This window comes from Palaemon carinicauda, chromosome 1 (assembly GCF_036898095.1).
Source record: "Palaemon carinicauda isolate YSFRI2023 chromosome 1, ASM3689809v2, whole genome shotgun sequence".
Classification (NCBI taxonomy): Eukaryota; Metazoa; Arthropoda; class Malacostraca; order Decapoda; family Palaemonidae; genus Palaemon; species Palaemon carinicauda.
In genome coordinates this window covers 85,132,028-85,150,664 of record NC_090725.1, presented here as the reverse complement: position 1 = coordinate 85,150,664, position 18,637 = coordinate 85,132,028, and the positions used below count along the sequence as shown (strand labels likewise).

The following is an 18,637-nucleotide window of genomic DNA, read 5'->3' as shown; positions in this document are numbered from 1 at the left end:
TCAGATAATGTAGTTTGCATCTACTGTACAGTCCCTTGCATCACTTGCAAAGTAAACCATTCTTCGACTAATTGAGCTATAGCAGAAATGTGAGGTTTGGGGGGGATTAAAAATTGTCTTGAATGTTAGTGTTAAAGAATAAAACACTCAAGGGAGAAAGATCAAGGCGAGATAAGGATGAGCTTACAAACTCTAATTGGAGAAGGGGCAACAAGTGATGAGGATGATAATTCTACAACCTCTCATGGGAGAAAGACTATAAAGAGGTAAGGATAACCCTATAACCTCTAATGGGAGAATGACTCAAAAGAGCTGAGGATGATCATTATTGGAAAAGACCAATGAGATGAGAATGATAATACTATACAATCTGCCATGGGATAATGACCAATAAGAAATGAGGATTATCCTGCAACCTCTAATGGGTGAAAGCTTAACCCCTTCCCTGCAATGATGTACACTGCACGCAAAAACATGCTAGGTACTAGGGTAAATGACATAGCAGATCCATCCATCCATATACCAAGGCACTTCCCCCAATTTTGGGGGGTAGCCGACATCAACAAGAACAAAACAAAAAAAGGGGACCTCTACTCTCTACGTTCCTCCAGCCTAACCAGGGACTCAGCCGAGTTCAGCTGGTACTGCTAGGGTGCCACAGCCCAACCTCCCACATTTCCACCACAGATGAAGCTTCATACTGCTGAGTCCCCTACTGCTGCTACCTCCGCGGTCATCTAAGGCACCGGAGGAAGCAGCAGGGCCTACCGGAACTGCGTCACAATCGCTCGCCATTCATTCCTATTTCTAGCACGCTCTCTTGCCTCTCTCACATCTATCCTCCTATCACCCAGAGCTTTCTTTACACCATCCATCCACCCAAACCTTGGCCTTCCTCTTGTACTTCTCCCATCAACTCTTGCATTCATCACCTTCTTTAGCAGACAGCCATTCTCCATTCTCTCAACATGGCCAAACCACCTCAACACATTCATATCCACTCTAGCCGCTAACTCATTTCTTACACCCGTTCTCACCCTCACCACCTCGTTCCTGACCCTATCTACTCGAGATACACCAGCCATACTCCTCAGACACTTCATCTCAAACACATTCAATTTCTGTCTCTCCATCACTTTCATTCCCCACAACTCCGATCCATACATCACAGTTGGTACAATCACTTTCTCATATAGAACTCTCTTTACATTCATGCCCAACCCTCTATTTTTTACTACTCCCTTAACTGCCCCCAACACTTTGCAACCTTCATTCACTCTCTGACGTACATCTGCTTCCACTCCACCATTTGCTGCAACAACAGACCCCAAGTACTTAAACTGATCCACCTCCTCAAGTAACTCTCCATTCAACATGACATTCAACCTTGCACCACCTTCCCTTCTCGTACATCTCATAACCTTACTCTTACCCACATTAACTCTCAACTTCCTTCTCTCACACACCCTTCCAAATTCTGTCACTAGTCGGTCAAGCTTCTCTTCTGTGTCTGCTACCAGTACAGTATCATCCGCAAACAACAACTGATTTACCTCCCATTCATGATCATTCTCGTCTACCAGTTTTAATCCTCGTCCAAGCACTCGAGCATTCACCTCTCTCACCACTCCATCAACATACAAGTTAAACAACCACGGCGACATCACACATCCCTGTCTCAGCCCCACTCTCACCGGAAACCAATCGCTCACTTCATTTCCTATTCTAACACATGCTTTACTACCTTTGTAGAAACTTTTCACTGCTTGCAACAACCTTCCACCAACTCCATATAACCTCATCACATTCCACATTGCTTCCCTATCAACTCTATCATATGCTTTCTCCAGATCCATAAACGCAACATACACCTCCTTACCTTTTGCTAAATATTTCTCGCATATCTGCCTAACTGTAAAAATCTGATTCATACAACCCCTCCCTCTTCTAAAACCCCCCTGTACTTCCCAGATTGCATTCTCTGTTTTATCCTTAATCCTATTAATCAGTACTCTACCATACACTTTTCCAACTACACTCAACAAACTAATACCTCTTGAATTACAACACTCATGCACATCTCCCTTACCCTTATATAGTGGTACAATACATGCACAGACCCAATCTACTGGTACCATTGACAACACAAAACACACATTAAACAATCTCACCAACCATTCAATTACAGTCACACCCCCTTCCTTCAACATCTCAGCTTTCACACCATCCATACCAGATGCTTTTCCTACTCTCGTTTCATCTAGTGCTCTCCTCACTTCCTCTATTGTAATCTCTCTCTCATTCTCATCTCCCATCACTGGCACCTCAACACCTGGAACAACAATTATCTCTGCCTCCCTATCATCCTCAACATTCAGCAAACTTTCAAAATATTCCGCCCACCTTTTCCTTGCCTCCTCTCCTTTTAACAACCTTCCATTTCCATCTTTCACTGTCTCTTCAATTCTTGTGCCGATATCATTTATAAATATAAACCATATGGAAGTTAAAATCATTCATTTAATTTACCAGAGAGCATAACACATGGTCCTAAATTACACCTATGGATATTTTAATAAAAATAGCTCCACAGTAGGTTCTTCCTCATGAAAGGGAGAAGCATGAGGCACAGGTCCCGAAGGTTATGGCCTCACAAAGCACAGGAAGCTTTGTTGTGTCCTATTGATATGACGGCAAGAGGTGGAGGCTCTAAATATCCTCCGTACCCTATCGTCATCTTGCTCTGAAAAGCAATGTTCCAAAGAGCTTGAACGAGACATGGACAAATCCAGCACAGGTTTCCTAAAGCCCTGAAAGGGCAACCACTCTGGCGAGGCGGACGCCTTGCTAGCGAACGAGACGGGTGCTCACCACCAGGTGGTGAATAAAGTGCTTCACACCCTAAGGCCCTCAGCGAGCTGAGCAAGCTCAGTGTGTGAGGGCGCAGCGTAATCTGCAAGTGTAGAATACTGAATAAAGTCAGCTTCTGGGTACACCTCGAGAGGATCCCCCCTACTGGTAATCCCGAGGGGTACGAACGAAGAGTGGAAGATCAGAAGCGGAGGTTGCTGACGCTTAGGGCATGAGAAGCTCTTTCGGTGCATTACCTACAGAGTTTCGAAAAAGAAGACCGTAGTATGGCCACTCCTGACAGTTGTCACAAAAAGATTCCTGCGAGCACGAATGGCCCTTGCATGCAGGACATACATATATCCACTGTAAAGAATAAAAGGAATTGTATTAGGTATTGGAACATATGTTTACTGTGATCTACTCAGTAACACCTTCAATTTGTTACTGTTTTAAGTTTATGACTTTAAATGCACGAGTCAAATTGTCACCCCTGCAATAATGTTTTCTTGTACAGAAAGTGTACGAACTTCATTTGGCAACATTCTTTGCACACACAAGTTGTAAATTTTAAGTAAAAGGCGGTCTGGCAACGTCAATTCTTTTTTTTTTTTTTTTTTTTTTTTGGTAGGGCGCTTGACAGCAGAAGACTTTTTTTCAGTTAGCTTCGACCATTTTTCGTAATACTGTAAATCAACGTTTTGCCTTCTATTCACAATGAACTTGCTAAAGAGGAAGCACATATAATCAGAGAGAATTTAAAATAACTAGAAGAAGAAGGTTATGATATTGATAATGCATTGGATGAGGACAGCTCCATGTTTGAATCCTCTACTCATAATGATACTGAGTGACTATAACTTTTCATTACCGAGTGACTGAATGACAAGAGGGAGCGTGAGGGAGAGATCCCTTGCCTTTTGTTGTTAATGCTGGTGGGAAATTTATGGTTGAAGATAAAGAAAACTAATTAGAATATTTTGATGGTGAATGGTGTGATGATACAGAACCAGCATGGTCATACAGGGGTGGACACATTCAACAGGTTAATAGAAAAATTGATAAGTCAGAGAAAATTCTGTAGCCTAATATCAATATCCTGGATAATTTCACTTTTTGAATCCTCTATAGCAATAGACTACCCTTATTCCAAACTCCTTCAGTAACTCCAAACGCACTTGAAACTACCTGAGGAATTACAATCTTACTTTGGCAGGAACACGAGCAACAACAGTAAATGCAGTTGAGGAAACCCATATACTAGAAGGTAAGCCTAAGTCCGGAGCACATTCTCTTTTCTGATGTTTTCAATCCCTATCTTAATTATGACACCCTGCTAAATGCAAATATTGGTTAATCTGAGCCTCTGGCAAAAAATTACACTCTGTGTACCTATACAACAAAGATGCTTGTTTACCAGTACACTGAACACAAAGAAACACCCTGTCTGTTTTACCGGACAGAAACCTATTGACAGTGCAAAATCCTAAATAGGATTATGTTAACAGATCGGTAAACCAGGGTAGCCAGTACTCCTTAGAGGAAGATGTTATTACAGCGAATCTCCTTAGCGATCGCTGTCGGGCACGAAACTGGTCGGAAACGCCCGATTGCATACAACTACTTCCAAAAGGTAAGATTGAGACATATCTTCAATCTATTGCTGGACAGGAAATGTATGCATAACCCCATCTACAAATGAGTAACATACCAGGGAAGTGGACGAACATATGGGCGTAGCCCTAATTAATAGCTGTATCTGGAACTCAAAAGGAGAACATTGATCAATGTTCGTAATCGAGACCTCCTTCTTATGGACGATGAAAACGTTTGTATCTTCATTTCTGATTGGTAAAACTGGCATAAATTGCAAATGCTCCCTTCTCAGGAACAGATTCGCTTATGTGAAGTTTTTGGTCTAAGTATTTTCTAAGAAAATAAGACCTCCAATCGGAAAGGAACTATCTGGGATAAAGGCAGACCACATAAGTAGTATGTCTGGTTACAGGAAGGTAGAAGAGTAATGCACAACTTGGCTTCCAGTAAAGAATTAGCCATCAACACTAATGATTATTAGAACATACTGTAGTTCTAATTGTCAGATGGTCTATAGTCCTTGTTGGCAGAGAGATCGCTTGCTCGCATATGTCCATGACCGGGGTTGCGCACGCGTAACTTCTTTCCCTCCGGGTAAACAATTGACAACAATTCTGAGACCGCTTGTGGGAATAATGTATGTCGACGAATCGCAACATTATTGCCCAAGTAATTTTATCATCAACTAGCTGTAGCATTTTGAGATGTAAGCACATGCCCCACGAAAATAACAAACATAAGGCTAGTGTAACGATCATACCTCTGTCAGTTTCCCTGCCTGCCTTGTGGGCAGGTGGAGCTTGCTAGCGTTCATAAACGTAATGAGAAGCTAACAAAGTTTGTCAGGCTGACTTGTGGGCACGACTTGTTAACGTTAGTAAATGTAATGACAAGCTGACGTTTGTCTGGCCGCCTTGTGGGCGGTGCTTGCTATCGTTTGTAAACAAAAGCAGAAGCTAATACTGCTCCCTTGGAACTAGATGCTATAGACAATAATCTTGTAAGGGTGTGTTTCACAGTCTGTAGTGCGAGTGCTCCAAAGAGCTCTCTCTCTCTTCCATCAGGCAACAAAGCCCAAGAAAATAACCCAGAACAATTGTTTTACGAAACTCAGTGTCTTACGAGAACTCGTTGTGTCCAGGGGCACACTAACGCATGCAGCCGACTCAAGCAATTGGAGAAAACGCATGCGCCACAGGAGTTTGTTTCAGCCTTTTATAAGTTGTAACGAACACCGGTAGTTGTGTAAAACTTTTCAGGGACGAGAGTTACCCATGAAGCCAAGTCTCGCATGAAGGGTTATTTTGTCCAAGAATGGAAAGAAAACAAACACACGTGGTGAGAATCAGAAAATGCTGGTGAGCGTCTACAAACCCTGGCGAACGACCCCAAAACCTGGCAAGCGTTCACAAAATGCTGGCAAGCGCTCGCGAACGTCAGTGAGAATACTTGAAAGAGAATCTGAAATGCCAGCATTGAATCTTACATACACGGCTAGACCCATTAGCGGACACTACTCTAGCGCTGGCGAGGAGGGTCTCACAAACCAGCCATGAGTATTAAGACGAGGCGAGGGTCTCATACGAGGCAAGAGTCTCGCACGAGGCAAGGGTCTCCCATACCCGCCATGGGTACTAAGGCAAGGTGAGGGTTTCACAAACCTGCCATGGGTACTCAGACAAGGCAAGTGTCTTACAAACCTGCCATGGGTACTAAGGCAAGATGAGGGTCTCGCAAACCTGCCATGGGTGCTCAGACAAGGCAAGTGTCTTACAAACCTGCCATGGGTACTAAGGCGAGGTGGGGGTCTGACAAACCCGCCATGGGTACTGAGGTGAGGCGAACAACCCAGTCGCAAACCTTCGTCAGGCAGAAGCGCTCTGAAACTAATGTCCTCTTAGTACTCTTATCCACCCTACCCCCCCAAAGGGGATGGTGATTAGCCTTACGTCATCCCCTCGGAAGGGAATGAAAAAGGCTGCGCTGGACTTGAAGACCAGCTGTTTTTTCCTTAGAGTTAGAAACTATGAGGCGCAGATCCCGAAGAGCTTGGCCTTACAAAGCTCTAAGAGCTTTGTTGTACCCAAAGGCACAATGTGGCAATAGCCCTATCATCAATGGGAGAGGAGGTGGTCGCAAATGGCCGTCACTATCTGCGGCAAGATCCCAGAGGGAAGTTGCAATGAGAGTAGTTTTGTACCCTGAGGGTATGGGGGTGGTGAGTAGGAATTAGAAGCATTCCTCTAACTCCTTCGTTGACAAGCTCTGAAGAGCAAGGACGGGGCATGGAGGAATCCAAGTTCCACCGGAGGAAACCTCCAAAGGGGAAACCCCACAGATAAAGGGAGTCTTTCCTGCAAACGGGAAAGACAATTAACTTCTGTTGCCTCTGTCTGCAACTCTCCCTGCAAGCGGGAAGATTGGACAGCAGCTGATGGAGGAACTCTCCCTCGGAAGGGAAAGTTGCTCAACACCTGGTGGAGGTTAACTCTCCCTCAAAAGGAAAAATTATCCAACACCTGGAGGCGAACCTCCGGGCAGTGCTCTCTGCTTCCCGTCAACGAGCTAAGGTTCTCCCTCTTCAAGTTGAAGGTCGACATTTAGTGTTGCCTGTGGAACGTAGCTGGAGCTCTTTTCTGTTTACCCTGAATGATTACCCGACAAGTCACTCCGAGAAGTTCTCGTCAGCCACTGCTCAAGGCAGCTTGCTGAAGCAGAGAGAATGTTGATCGAGCAGCAGAGGTAGAGGTTAAAGACCTCTTGCTACCTGACCTTTCACGGGGAACCCGTGAGCCCCAAGGAAGGCAGCACTGAAGGAACTTTTTAATAAGCTTCAGGCCAGTTGCTTTTAATCTTAAACCAGTTAAAAGGCTAGGCGAGAGAGAAAAGACTATGTCTTTCCTCTACCGAGCAGAATTAAGAAGTGAAGGTTAGTCGCTAGTGCTGGTGGGGGGGAGCTAACCTACCCCGCTCTAACCCCACTAGTGGGTAGTTTAACCCTGTTTACAAAAAAGCTTCGACTAGTTTCAGCTTCGCCGGAATAAATAAAGCTGAGCAAAGAGTGTAAGGTTTGTATGTTATGCTGGAACATAAAAAGAATATGAGTAAGAACACTAATACTGTACAGTATAAAAAAATTTAAAACTTATGAACAAACACAAACATCTCTTGGCTGGCCAACTACAAGAGGATTAACTTTGTTTACATGGTTACAACAATTAGTCAGGAAGAGTATATTTTCCATTATTATGGTCATTTTTCTTTCATTAAGGAATAGCAATGAATTTCATATAAGATTCTTCAAAATAGTATACGTTTATTGGATTTTATTTTAGCTACATTGCTTACTATATGGATTCTATTATTTTTTTTGCATTCTTTCACGGATTGGGCCGAGTTATTTTTAACAAGGTTAAACTAGGGTTTTAAGGTAGCTTGGCATTAGAAAGGTATTGGAAAATACAGTACCCTTAATAACATTTCACCCTTTTCCATCACCCCTCTAAATCAACAGTATGGATAAGAAAGGGTTTACTGTATGTACTGACCTGTCAGAGACAGGCATTCTTATTTTTGCTCTTCTTCATCTTGGAAAAGATTAATGAAAATACATCACTGTACAAGGAAAATTGAATGGCCTTATAAACTATGGGTTTGGAATTGAATAATTTTACTGTCATTATATTTTCTAATAAATTCAAATTTAAATACAACCGGATTACTTTCAATTAATAAAATTGCAACACTATTACTTTACCTTATGACATGAAGGAGGCTTCCACGCAACTCTTTCATTATTTTCATTAACTGTGTAAATATCGAAGGGAACTCTTTGCACTACTTCTTGAACTATAGCAGGACCCAAAGTAAGGGCTTTGTGCTTTGGTGGCTTCCTCTTCCCTTTTGGTTGGGACAGCCTACTAACAAGTGTTACACTGGGGGTTCCGGGTGGAAGGCATGATCCATTCAGACTGATATCTCTCCCACAGCAGTTTTCTTGTATTTCTACAAGACACTCCGGAAAGATATCTGAGGGAAGAGAGTATGTGAAATAACTTTCTTTGATACCATATTATTCTAGTCTTATACCTTTTTTGTTTCATCTACAGAAGTTACAGAGAATGGTTTCACAGAAATTTCACTGTACAATATCTTATTCTTCAAAACTAATATCATTTATTCCACAAGTAAACCATTAATTGTTTGTGGTTAAAGTTATGGAATAAGTCTCTGAACACTACCAAGAGATTAGTGGCCCTGCCCACTTATCTGAGTTTGCATTCACTTAACAAAAGCACCTCTGGTCGAAAACTGGCCACTCTCTGAATAGTCTGAACTAGCTGCAGCTTGGAGCAGTCGGCAGCAACCATACATCATAAATAATAGGTTTATATATGGACAAATTTTAGTACTAAAATGCTCCATTTTAATGCTAACCTCTTACAGTAAGCACTCACGTAATTTCACTTTTTTTTCCCATCGTCATAATTTTTCTTCTGTCCCTTCAGAATATTATCACGAAACAACCTTCAAGGAAAGGTGAATTACTAACAATATGAAAAATTCGTAGATAATTTGTATTTTTCCTAACTATACAAACCTTAGCTATTTAATAGGGGTATTACTTTCGGCGTAGCTGAAATGACGAGCCATTAAAATTTAACGAGGGTTTACTACCCACACCGCTAGTTAGCGGGGGTGGGGGAGGGTAGCTTGCTAACAACCCCCCCCCCACCCACACCTGTGCATGAACTCACTTTGCGTGGAGGTAGGACTTCAAGGGGGATAGGGCTGGCGGGCAAGTTTCGTTAAATAGCTAAGGTTTGTATAGTTAGGAAAAATACAAATTATCTACGAATTTGTCATTTGTTCCGTAACTGGAATACAAACCACGCAATTTAATAGGGATGACTCACCCATTAGGAAGGGTGGACGTCCCAGCCAGTACTGGCTTTTGGCTTTGCCTAGGGACTCGTTATTTGAGTGTGTCAGCACCCAAGAAATAAGAAGTCCCTGCACCTCGCTAGAACCTTGCTACGCAAGGACTGCGGCCTACGCAAGCTGTGTGTGAAGGTATGAAGAAGTGTGACTCGTCCTAGGAAGTTGTTCTGAAGTTCTTTAGATGGAAACTAGTAGACTAGGACTTTCCCAATACCACCTCGTCAGGGTATAGGGACGTAACAGTATTAACTTAATACTAGGAACACAAGGGAGCATGGTTTACCTGCAGTGGTTTGAGGTCAGCTATGCAAAGAACCCAGGATGCTGCTTTCCCCAAGAGAGGGGATGATGAAGAAAAGAATAAGGGCCAGTCAGACCTTTTCATTCATGCAGACTAAAACCGGATAACAATGCCCTCAACCTTCTGCTACTTGTCCAATAAGGAGCTTGAGGTTTTAAACCAGCTGTTGTGCAGCCACCACAGGGCCGATAGAGAAGTATCGAGCCTCCTGTGGGTCACGTCTTGCAGGTAGTGGGATGTGAACGTTGTCTGACGCTTCCACACCCCCGCTTGCAGGACCTGCTTCACAGGCCAGGGACGTAGCTATGCCCCTGACATCATGTGCTCTAGGGCGACGTGACGGAGGAGGATCTGGATTCAAGGCCAGATGAATTACCCTGAGAATCCATGCAGAGATGGTGTTTTTGGTGACCCTCCTCTTAGTCCTCCCTGTGTTGACGAATAATGCTGGCACATGAGGACGGACTGCAGCTGTTTTTTTAAGGTATAGCCTCAAACTCCTTACTGGGCATAGTAAGAGATGGTCTGGGTCATCTGTTACAGAACAGAGACTAGAAATCCGGAAGGAGTCGAACCAAGGATCCGCTACTCCAGGATTCTGAGTCTTAGCAATAAACTCAGGGATGAAGCTGAACGTTACCTCCCCCCATCCCCTTGAATGGGCGATGTCATACGAGAGACCATGAAGTTCACTAACACGCTTGGCCGAAGCCAAAGCTAGCAGGAACACAGTTTTCCAGGTTATGTGGCGATCTGATGCCTGGCGTAATGGTTCATAGGGAGGTCTCTTAAGAGACCTGAGAACTCGAACCACGTTCCATGGAGGAGGTCTCACTTCCGACTGAGGGCAGGTAAGTTCATAACTACGTATGAGTAGAGAAAGTTCTAGCGATGAAGAAATGTCCATTCCTTTGAGCCTGAAGGCTAGACTTAAGGCTGAGCGATAGCCTTTCACTGCCGAGACTGAAAGGCGCATTTCTTCCCGCAAATACACGAGGAACTCCGCTAATGTTGGAATAGTGGCATCGAATGGAGAGATACCCCTTCCACGACACCAACCCCAGAAGACTTTCCACTTGGCTGGTAGACTGCTGCGGATGACTTTTGCAGATGTCCAGACATCCTGACAGCAACTTGCTGCGAAAACCCTCTCTCAGAGAGGAGATGCTGGATAGTCTCCAGGCGTGAAGTCGTAGCGAAGGTACGGCTTTGTGGAAGATGTTGGCATGTGGTTGTTTGAGCAGATTGTGCCGTGGAGGGAGTTCTCTCGGTAGCTCCGTTAGGAGTTGCAGAAGGTCCGGGAACCATTCTGCGTGATGCCATAGCGGAGCTATGAGAGTCATTGAAAGATTGACCGATGTTCTGGTCTTGTTGAGCACCCTCCTCATCAGACAGAATGGGGAAAGGCATAAACGTCGATGTTATCCCACCGTTGTTGGAAAGCATCTTGCCAGAGAGCCTTGGGGTCTGGGACTGGGGAGCCATACAGCAGGAGCTTGAAGTTCAGGGCTGTTGCGAACAGATCCACAGTCGGAGAACCCCACAAAGTCAGGACTTTGTTGGCTACTAGATGATCCAAAGACCACTCGGTACTCACTATCTGAGACGCTCTGCTCAGTTTGTCGGCGAGCGCATTCCTTTTGCCTGGAAAGATGCGTGCCGAGTGGTATCGAGTGGATTTCGGCCCATCTCAGTATCTCTACTGCTAGATGGGATAGCTGCTGCGAAAAGGTACCTCCTTGTTTGTTGATGTAAGCCACTACTGTGGTGTTGTCGCTCATCACCACCACAGAGTGACCCGCCAGGTATTGTTGGAACTATTGAAGGACCAAGAAGACGGCCTTCATCTCTAGGAGTTTTATATGGAGGTATTTTTCTAATTCTGACCACAGGCCTCAGGTCGTGTGCTGCAGTACATGGGCCCCCCACCCTTTCCTTGAAGCGTCCGAAAACAGCATCAAATCCGGGGGGAGGACGAGAAGATCCACTCCTTTTCGTAGGTTCTCGTCTGTCACCCACCACTGGAGGTCCGCCAGTTCCACAGGTCTCATAGGGATCAGGACGTCCAGGGAATCGTAACCTTGATTCCATCGGGACTTGAGTCGCCACTGGAGAGATCTCATCCTGAGGAGACCGTTGGGAACTAGACGAGCCAATGATGAAAGGTGACCGAGGAGACGTAACCACAATTGGGCTGGGAGTTCTGTTCGTCTGAGAAAAGGGCTTGCGACCTTCCTCAGCCTTGCTATCCTGTCGTCTGATGGGAAGGCTTTGTGGAGATTGGTGTCTATAACCATGCCTAGGTATACCAGTCTTTGAGTGGGAAGCAGAGAGGACTTCTCGAGATTTACCATGATCCCCAGATCCTGGCAAAGTCTCAGAAGTTTGTCCCGGTGTTGAAGAAGGGATGACACTGAGTCTGCTAGGATCAACCAGTCGTCCAGATAACGAAGGAGACAGATGCCGATCCTGTGTGCCCACAAAGATATTAGAGTGAACACTGGTGAAAACCTGTGGTGCTGTGGAGAGACCTAAGCACAGCACCTTGAACTGGTACTCTTTGTTGTCTAGGCTGAATCTTAAGGACTTCCTTGAAGACGGATGGACTGGGATCTGGAAGTATGCGTCCTTTAGATCCAGTGTACACATGAAGTCTTGCGGTCTCACTGCTAGTCTGACCGTGTCTGCCGTCTCCATGCTGAACGGAGTTTGTTTGACAAACTTGTTCAGGGCTGAGAGATCGATGACTGGTCTCCAGCCTCCAGATGCCTTCTTTACAAGAAAGAATTGACTGAAGAAGCCTGGAGACCCGTCGAGGACCTCTTGGAGAGCGCCCTTCTTCAACAAGGTCTGGACTTCTGCCCGAAGGGCTTGCCCCCTTGCTGATCCCATGGCAAGGGAGCTCAATGACACTGGATTCGTCGTCAGGGGAGGTAAAGATGTTGTGAACGGGACGCGATATCCCAGACTGATTACGGAAATCGTCAAGGAATCAGCCCCGAGTTGCTGCCATCTGTCTGCGCAACTTTTTAGGCATCCCCCCACTGGTGGACATGCAGGGGGACTGCCAATCCTAGCGGTTGTGGCCTCGGCTGCTCCCTCTAGGATTCTTACCTCCTCTGAAGGACTTTTTGCCTTTCCTATCCTTGACAGGAAAGGGCTTAGACACCACTGTCTTCGCTGCTGCCGTTGGTTTTGTGGTCTTGGTCGGACGGGACTGCTGGAGTGCTGGAGGCTTATAGGGCTTAGATGTCAAAGCCCTATGAAGGAGGGAGTCTTGGTGAGACTTCCTCCACCTCTCAGCGGCCTATTCCTCATCCTTAGGCTCAAACAGGATCGTTCCTTCAAAGGAAGAATGCCTGAGCCTATTGATCTCGGTGCTAGCGACCTTCTGATGGAATCTCTCAGCCACTGCATCCCGACGTTTCAGGATGGTGTTTGCCCACAAGTTCGAGACTTAGTGGGCCACAATCTCGATCGTGCGAGTGCCTGAGAGAAGGAACGTCTCCATAGCTTTCCTGATAGGTTCTTTGGAGAAATCCTCAGAGCATATCAGGATACCTAAGGTCCCTAACCAGATTGCATAGCACACTTCGCAACCTTCTCCTGGTTAAGGATCTCGGTTGCCGAGAACGAGACCTGCCGCTTGGAGTCTCTCTCAAGAGGGACTCCCCTGGTAAGCTCTTCCAACGAATGGTGGAGAGGAAGAGCTAAACAAGGCTCCTCCAAGATCTCAAAGTACCTCCTTTGCTGTACGCGAGGATGTGGGAGAAGTTCGTTGCTGGCACTGGAACGGTTGGAGGAGGACAACTCGGAGAGCTATACAGCGATCTTGTCCCTGGTACTTTTAACCCCCTGAGACCAGGGCAGAACCGCACTGGCCTTAGAAGGTTTCTGAGTACTGAATACGCGGTCCAAGACCGTGTCCTTGCCCTCTCGAGGAGGGATCTCTGGGTCAGCAAACCCATTGAGAGCCCTTATTAGAGTCAGAACTTGCCAAAAATGCATAGTCTGACTCTTGCTGTTCTCCTCCTGACGTTGGACTTGCAGCGAAGTCTCCTGTCCCCAAAGGCTCTTCTTAGGGAGATTCGCGGAAGTTCTCCAAGTGGCTAGTTGGCTCCCTCCTAGGTCTTGTAGAGGACTTTGGTAAAGTCTTCGAGTCCTTCGACTCCTTCCTGGGAAGGATGTAGGACTCCAGCATAGAAGGTGGCAAGTTCTTTCCAGCCCCTACTCGGAAAGACTTCTCAGCACGAGGAGGGGTTTCCCTCATTGGTGCGATGGGGGAACGTCTCACCTCACGTGATTCCCGAGGATGGGAAGTACTCGTCCGACAGGGAAGGAGAGAAAGTCTGGGGGGTGAAGGAACCTGCCTCGAAGGCTTGCGTGGAATCAACTTAGCCCTTGGAGAAGTTACCGTCTCCGGAACTCCTCTTTTTCTCTTCAGAGGAGTAGAAACAGCCAAGGATCTGTGACCTAATTCAGAGAGAACAGGCTTGAACGCCTGCGTAACTGCTCTGATTAATGCACCGAACCATGGTTGTTGACTGACAGATGCGCTGTCAGACACTCCCTCTGGAGGGACAGGGATAGAAGGATCCCTGGGAGGAGCTCCCATAGGTGGGTTCGCCTGAAAAGGAAAAGGGATTCTGGACCCCTCTGGATGTTTCCCTTCCGCCGCAATACGCACTGTTATGCGTTTGCAGGGAGGGGAATGCGGCTATGGCGACCTTGCCGTACGTTGTACAGCAGCCTCGCGCGTGGGAGGGTATTGACGCTCGCGCGGGGGCGCGTAATGGTGCTCGCGCGATGGAGAATACCAGGGGTCGCGAGCGGGCGACTGCTGATGCGCGTGCATGCGGGCGACTGCGAGGGCTGCGCGGGTGACTGCGAGCGGGCGACTGCGAGGGCGCGCGGGTGACTGCGAGGGCGAGCGGGAGACTTATGGCACGCAGGAGACTGATGGCGCGTAGGAGCACGCGCGGGAGATTGTGGGTGCACAGGAGACTGATGGAGCGCGCGCAAGATCAGGGCGTTGAACACGCGGGCGAGAGTTCGCGCGCCCTAGAAGAAGCCGTAGGGCACGCGGGCGCACAGGCGAGCAGTTGAAGAATGTGTACATGGGCGCCCGTCAGAATGGTGGCGCGCGGGCGAGCAGTTGAAGCCTGTGCACGTGGGCGCGCGTCAGAATGGTGGCGCGCGGGCGCGCGGGCGCGCAGACGAGCAGTTGAAGCGTGGGCGCGCGGGCGAGCAGGCGCGCGGGCGAGCAGGCGAGCAGGAGAGCAGTTGAAGCCTGTGCACGTGGGCGCGCGTCAGAATGGTGGCGCGCAACTGCAGGAGAGGATGGGCGCGGGCGCGCGTATCCTCGTCGGCACGTGCCGGAGACTGCACGTGTCTGCGCGATGGTGAGCTGGAGACAGCTGTTGGCGCGTTGCCAAGCGCTGGCGCGTAGGAGAAGTCAGAATCGACTTCCCAACAGCGTCCAGATCCGAAGATCGTGGGCGCACAGGAGAGACGATTGCTGCGCATGGACGCTGCCGTGCGGGAGCGCGCTAGCGCGCAGGAGATCACTGACGTGCAGGAGAACGCTGGCGTACAGGAGAGCTCTGGCGCGGTGAAGAGCGCTGACGCACAGGAGGTTGCTGGCGCGCAGGAGGTTGATGGCGCGCAGGAGGTTGATGGCGCACAGTTGAGGGATGGCGTGTAGCTGGGCGTGGGCGCGCAGGAGAACGTGGGCGTGCAAGTGAGGGATGGCGCGTAGCTGGGCGTGGGCGCGCTAGCTCAGGCAAAGCCTGGCGTACAGGAGAACGTGGGCGCGTATGCTCATTATTAGCATAGCGCGTGAGGGACGTATGTGCGTGATGGCACATACGCCCTTGATGCCCCGTATTAGGGTTAGATGCCTGAGGAGCGTGAAGGTCAGGTTTCGTCGGCGCGTAGCGCGCATCAGCACTCGGGAACGGTGACGGCAGGTTGGCAGGTCTGACGGGTGGAAGGTGGACGTGTCCTTTGAAAGGACGACCTTCCACCGAAGGGGATCGCGAACGATCCGCTGAGAGGTCCAGGACCAAAGCAGGAACAGTCTGTGATCGCTGATGAGGCTCCTCTGCGGAGGACTGCAACGAAGATGTAGAACTAAAGAGGCGCCTCCTCACCGCAGGTGAAGTAAGGTCTCTCTGGCGAAGAGGAAGGCGAGCCTTGCGACGGATACGCCCTCTGGGGGGCTGTTGGATCAGCAAGCTGACCTTCTGCAGTCCTCCGAAGAGGAGTCTCTGTAAGTGAACTCCCCCGAGGGAGAGAAACACTAGCAGGAGAGACTGTTGGACTTAGTTTCTCCCTCGTTGGTTGAACAGGAATGGGAGAAATTAAGCCCTCAGCTACTGCGGGATTTGAAGAGGCAGAGGTATTAGGAGATACCGCATTGGATACCTCTGACACCACAACGTCGACAAACGACAGAGGATCAACCTCTGCCGGAGTCGACAAATGCTTGACAGCGGCACCCAATCAGATGTAGTCAAGGCTTCCTTGGAGGGCGAACCCTCGAGCCCCAAGGAAGACCAAAGCTGTAAAAGATGGGTTAGTGACACATCCTACCCCGGGGGTAGAGGTGGAGCAGCCTCGCTAGGGGAGGCAACGCCATCTCTTGAACCCCGAGCTTGGAAAACAGTACAACGGTCTAAACTACCACTCGACGGTCTCTCGAAAGAGACCGACCGATTGGGAGCTTTGGAGGAGGATTGAGCAACGGAAGAAGAGTCCTTGGGTTTTTTTCCTTTCAAAGAAACCTTCGAAGGAGAAATATCCCGTCTGGACTTCTTCTTACGTCGCCGAGAAGACCTCTCCCACTCGGAGGTAGATCACTCCCTACACTCACCACAATTATTATCACTATCACACCGTTGACCTCTACAGTAAGGGCAAAGGGTGTGAGGGTCTGTCTCGACCACTGACATGAATGTTCCGCAGGGGCGGTTGGGTAATCCAGGGCAGGTGCACATAATAACAGAGGCCAACTTCACACACACACCTGTCAAAAAGAGAAAGCAAAAAAAGCATTAATGGCTGCCAATGAGCGGCGAGGATGAAAGCGGACACGTCCGACTACCATCCGAGCCGAGAACAAAGTGAGTTCAAACACAGGTGTGTGTGAGGGGGGGGGGTAGCAAGCTACCTTCCCCAACCCCCGCTAACTAGTGGTGTGGGTAGTAAACCCTCGTTAAATTTTAATGGCTTGTTATTTCAGCTACGCCGAAAGTAATACCCCTACTAAATAGCGTGGTTTGTATTCCAGTTACTGAACAAATCAATTTTTTCATCTTAATCTTATGTTTCCCAGCTACTGATTGATTATTGTTTTTAAAAGGGAGGAGATTTACTAGCCTGATGAGTCAAATTTTATCTTTACATAACAGGCCTGAATAAATTCAGGAAGGAAAAAATATATGTACTGTACTAAGACTGAGATATAGAAAATAATCTTATATCAAATCTAAGAGAAAGACGGATGAAAAGCTGAGAGATGAACAAGCAGGATTTAGTGAAGGTACAAGTTGCCGAGGGGCATGACAACAATTAGAATAGTGAGAACGTATCACTGCGTGTCGTGAGAGGCAACTAAAAGGGACAGGGCCAGGGGGCTGGGAACCCCCTCTCCTGTATTATATACTCCTGTGAGACATCAAAGAGGTGGAGCTGGGGAGAGAGTAACTGCTCCCCGCACTCTTGTTTTGGGGTGTCTGAATGTGCGTTGATGTAGTACGATAGAGAGTAAAAGATGTGAGATTGGAAGTGTGCTTATGAATAGAAGGATGGATATATTGGCTTTGTGTGAGACAAAGAAAAAAGGGAAGGGTGAAGTGATGTTTGGTGAATTGACTGGTTGAGTGTCTGGGATTGAGAGGGGAAGAGCAAGAGAGGGTGTGGCTTTATTTCCGAGTGAATGGATGAGAGGTAAAGTAGTGGAATGGAAGGAGATATCATCTAGGTTAATGTGGGTAAGGGTTAAGTTGGGTAGGGAATGTTGGGCTTTTGTTAGTGCATATGGGACAGGGTGTGAGAAAGGTGAAGAAGAGCGGAATGAGTTCTGAAATGAATTAACTAGGTGTGTAGAAGGACTGGGTAGAAGGAATCATGTAGTTGTCATGGGTGACTTAAATGCTAGAGTGAGTGCTGGAGAGGTAGAAGGTGTCATTGGGAAGTATGGCGTACCAGGTGAACATGAGTGGTGAGAGACTGGTAGATATGTGTGTTGAGCAAGAAATGGTGATGAGTTCTAGATTCTTCAAAAAGAAAGATAAAAACAAGTATACAAAGGTAAGAGTGGCAAATGGTAGAGTAGTAGAAAGGGCTTTAATGGATTATTTGTTGATAACTAGAAGAATCTTTTGAAGATTGAAAGACGTGCACGTGTTTAGGGGTATGGATAACGGTATGTCAGATCATTTTTTAGTGGAAGGAAAATTAGTTGCATCAAAAGAGTGGGGGGATAGAGTAGGTGGATGTAAAAGGGAGCTAGTGAGGGTTGAAGAGTTAATGGAACCTGAGGTAAAAAGTGAATATCAAGAAAGGTTGAAAATAACATATGACAGAGTGAAAGTGAGAGAAACTGGTAATTTAGAGAAGGAGTGGAAGTTAGTAAAATGTTATTTTCCTTAGTAAAATAAATTTTTGAATATACTTACCCGATGATCATGTAGCTGTCAACTCTGTTGCCCGACAGAAAAATCTAAGGTCGGGATACGCCAGCGATCGCTATACAGGTGGGGGTGTACACAACAGCGCCATCTGTCGAGTAGGTACTCAGGTACTTCTTGTCAACAAGAACTCAATTTTCTCCTTGGTCCACTGGTTCTCTATGGGGAGGAAGGGAGGGTCCTTAAATTCATGATCATCGGGTAAGTATATTCAAAAATTTATTTTACTAAGGAAAATAACATTTTTCAATATTAA

The 18,637-nt window shown here is 47.0% G+C and overlaps 1 protein-coding gene across 2 annotated transcripts in view; it reads right to left on the bottom strand.

The window, feature by feature from the left end:
- The window catches only part of LOC137649483 (uncharacterized), a 742,412-nt gene that overhangs the window by 676,825 nt on the left and 46,950 nt on the right, over window positions 1-18,637 (bottom strand). For both annotated transcript variants that reach the window (XM_068382470.1, XM_068382476.1), the window contains exon 5: window positions 8,204-8,475. In XM_068382470.1, the coding sequence (XP_068238571.1) occupies window positions 8,204-8,475 (272 nt within the window). The remainder of the gene's footprint in view (window positions 1-8,203; window positions 8,476-18,637) is intronic.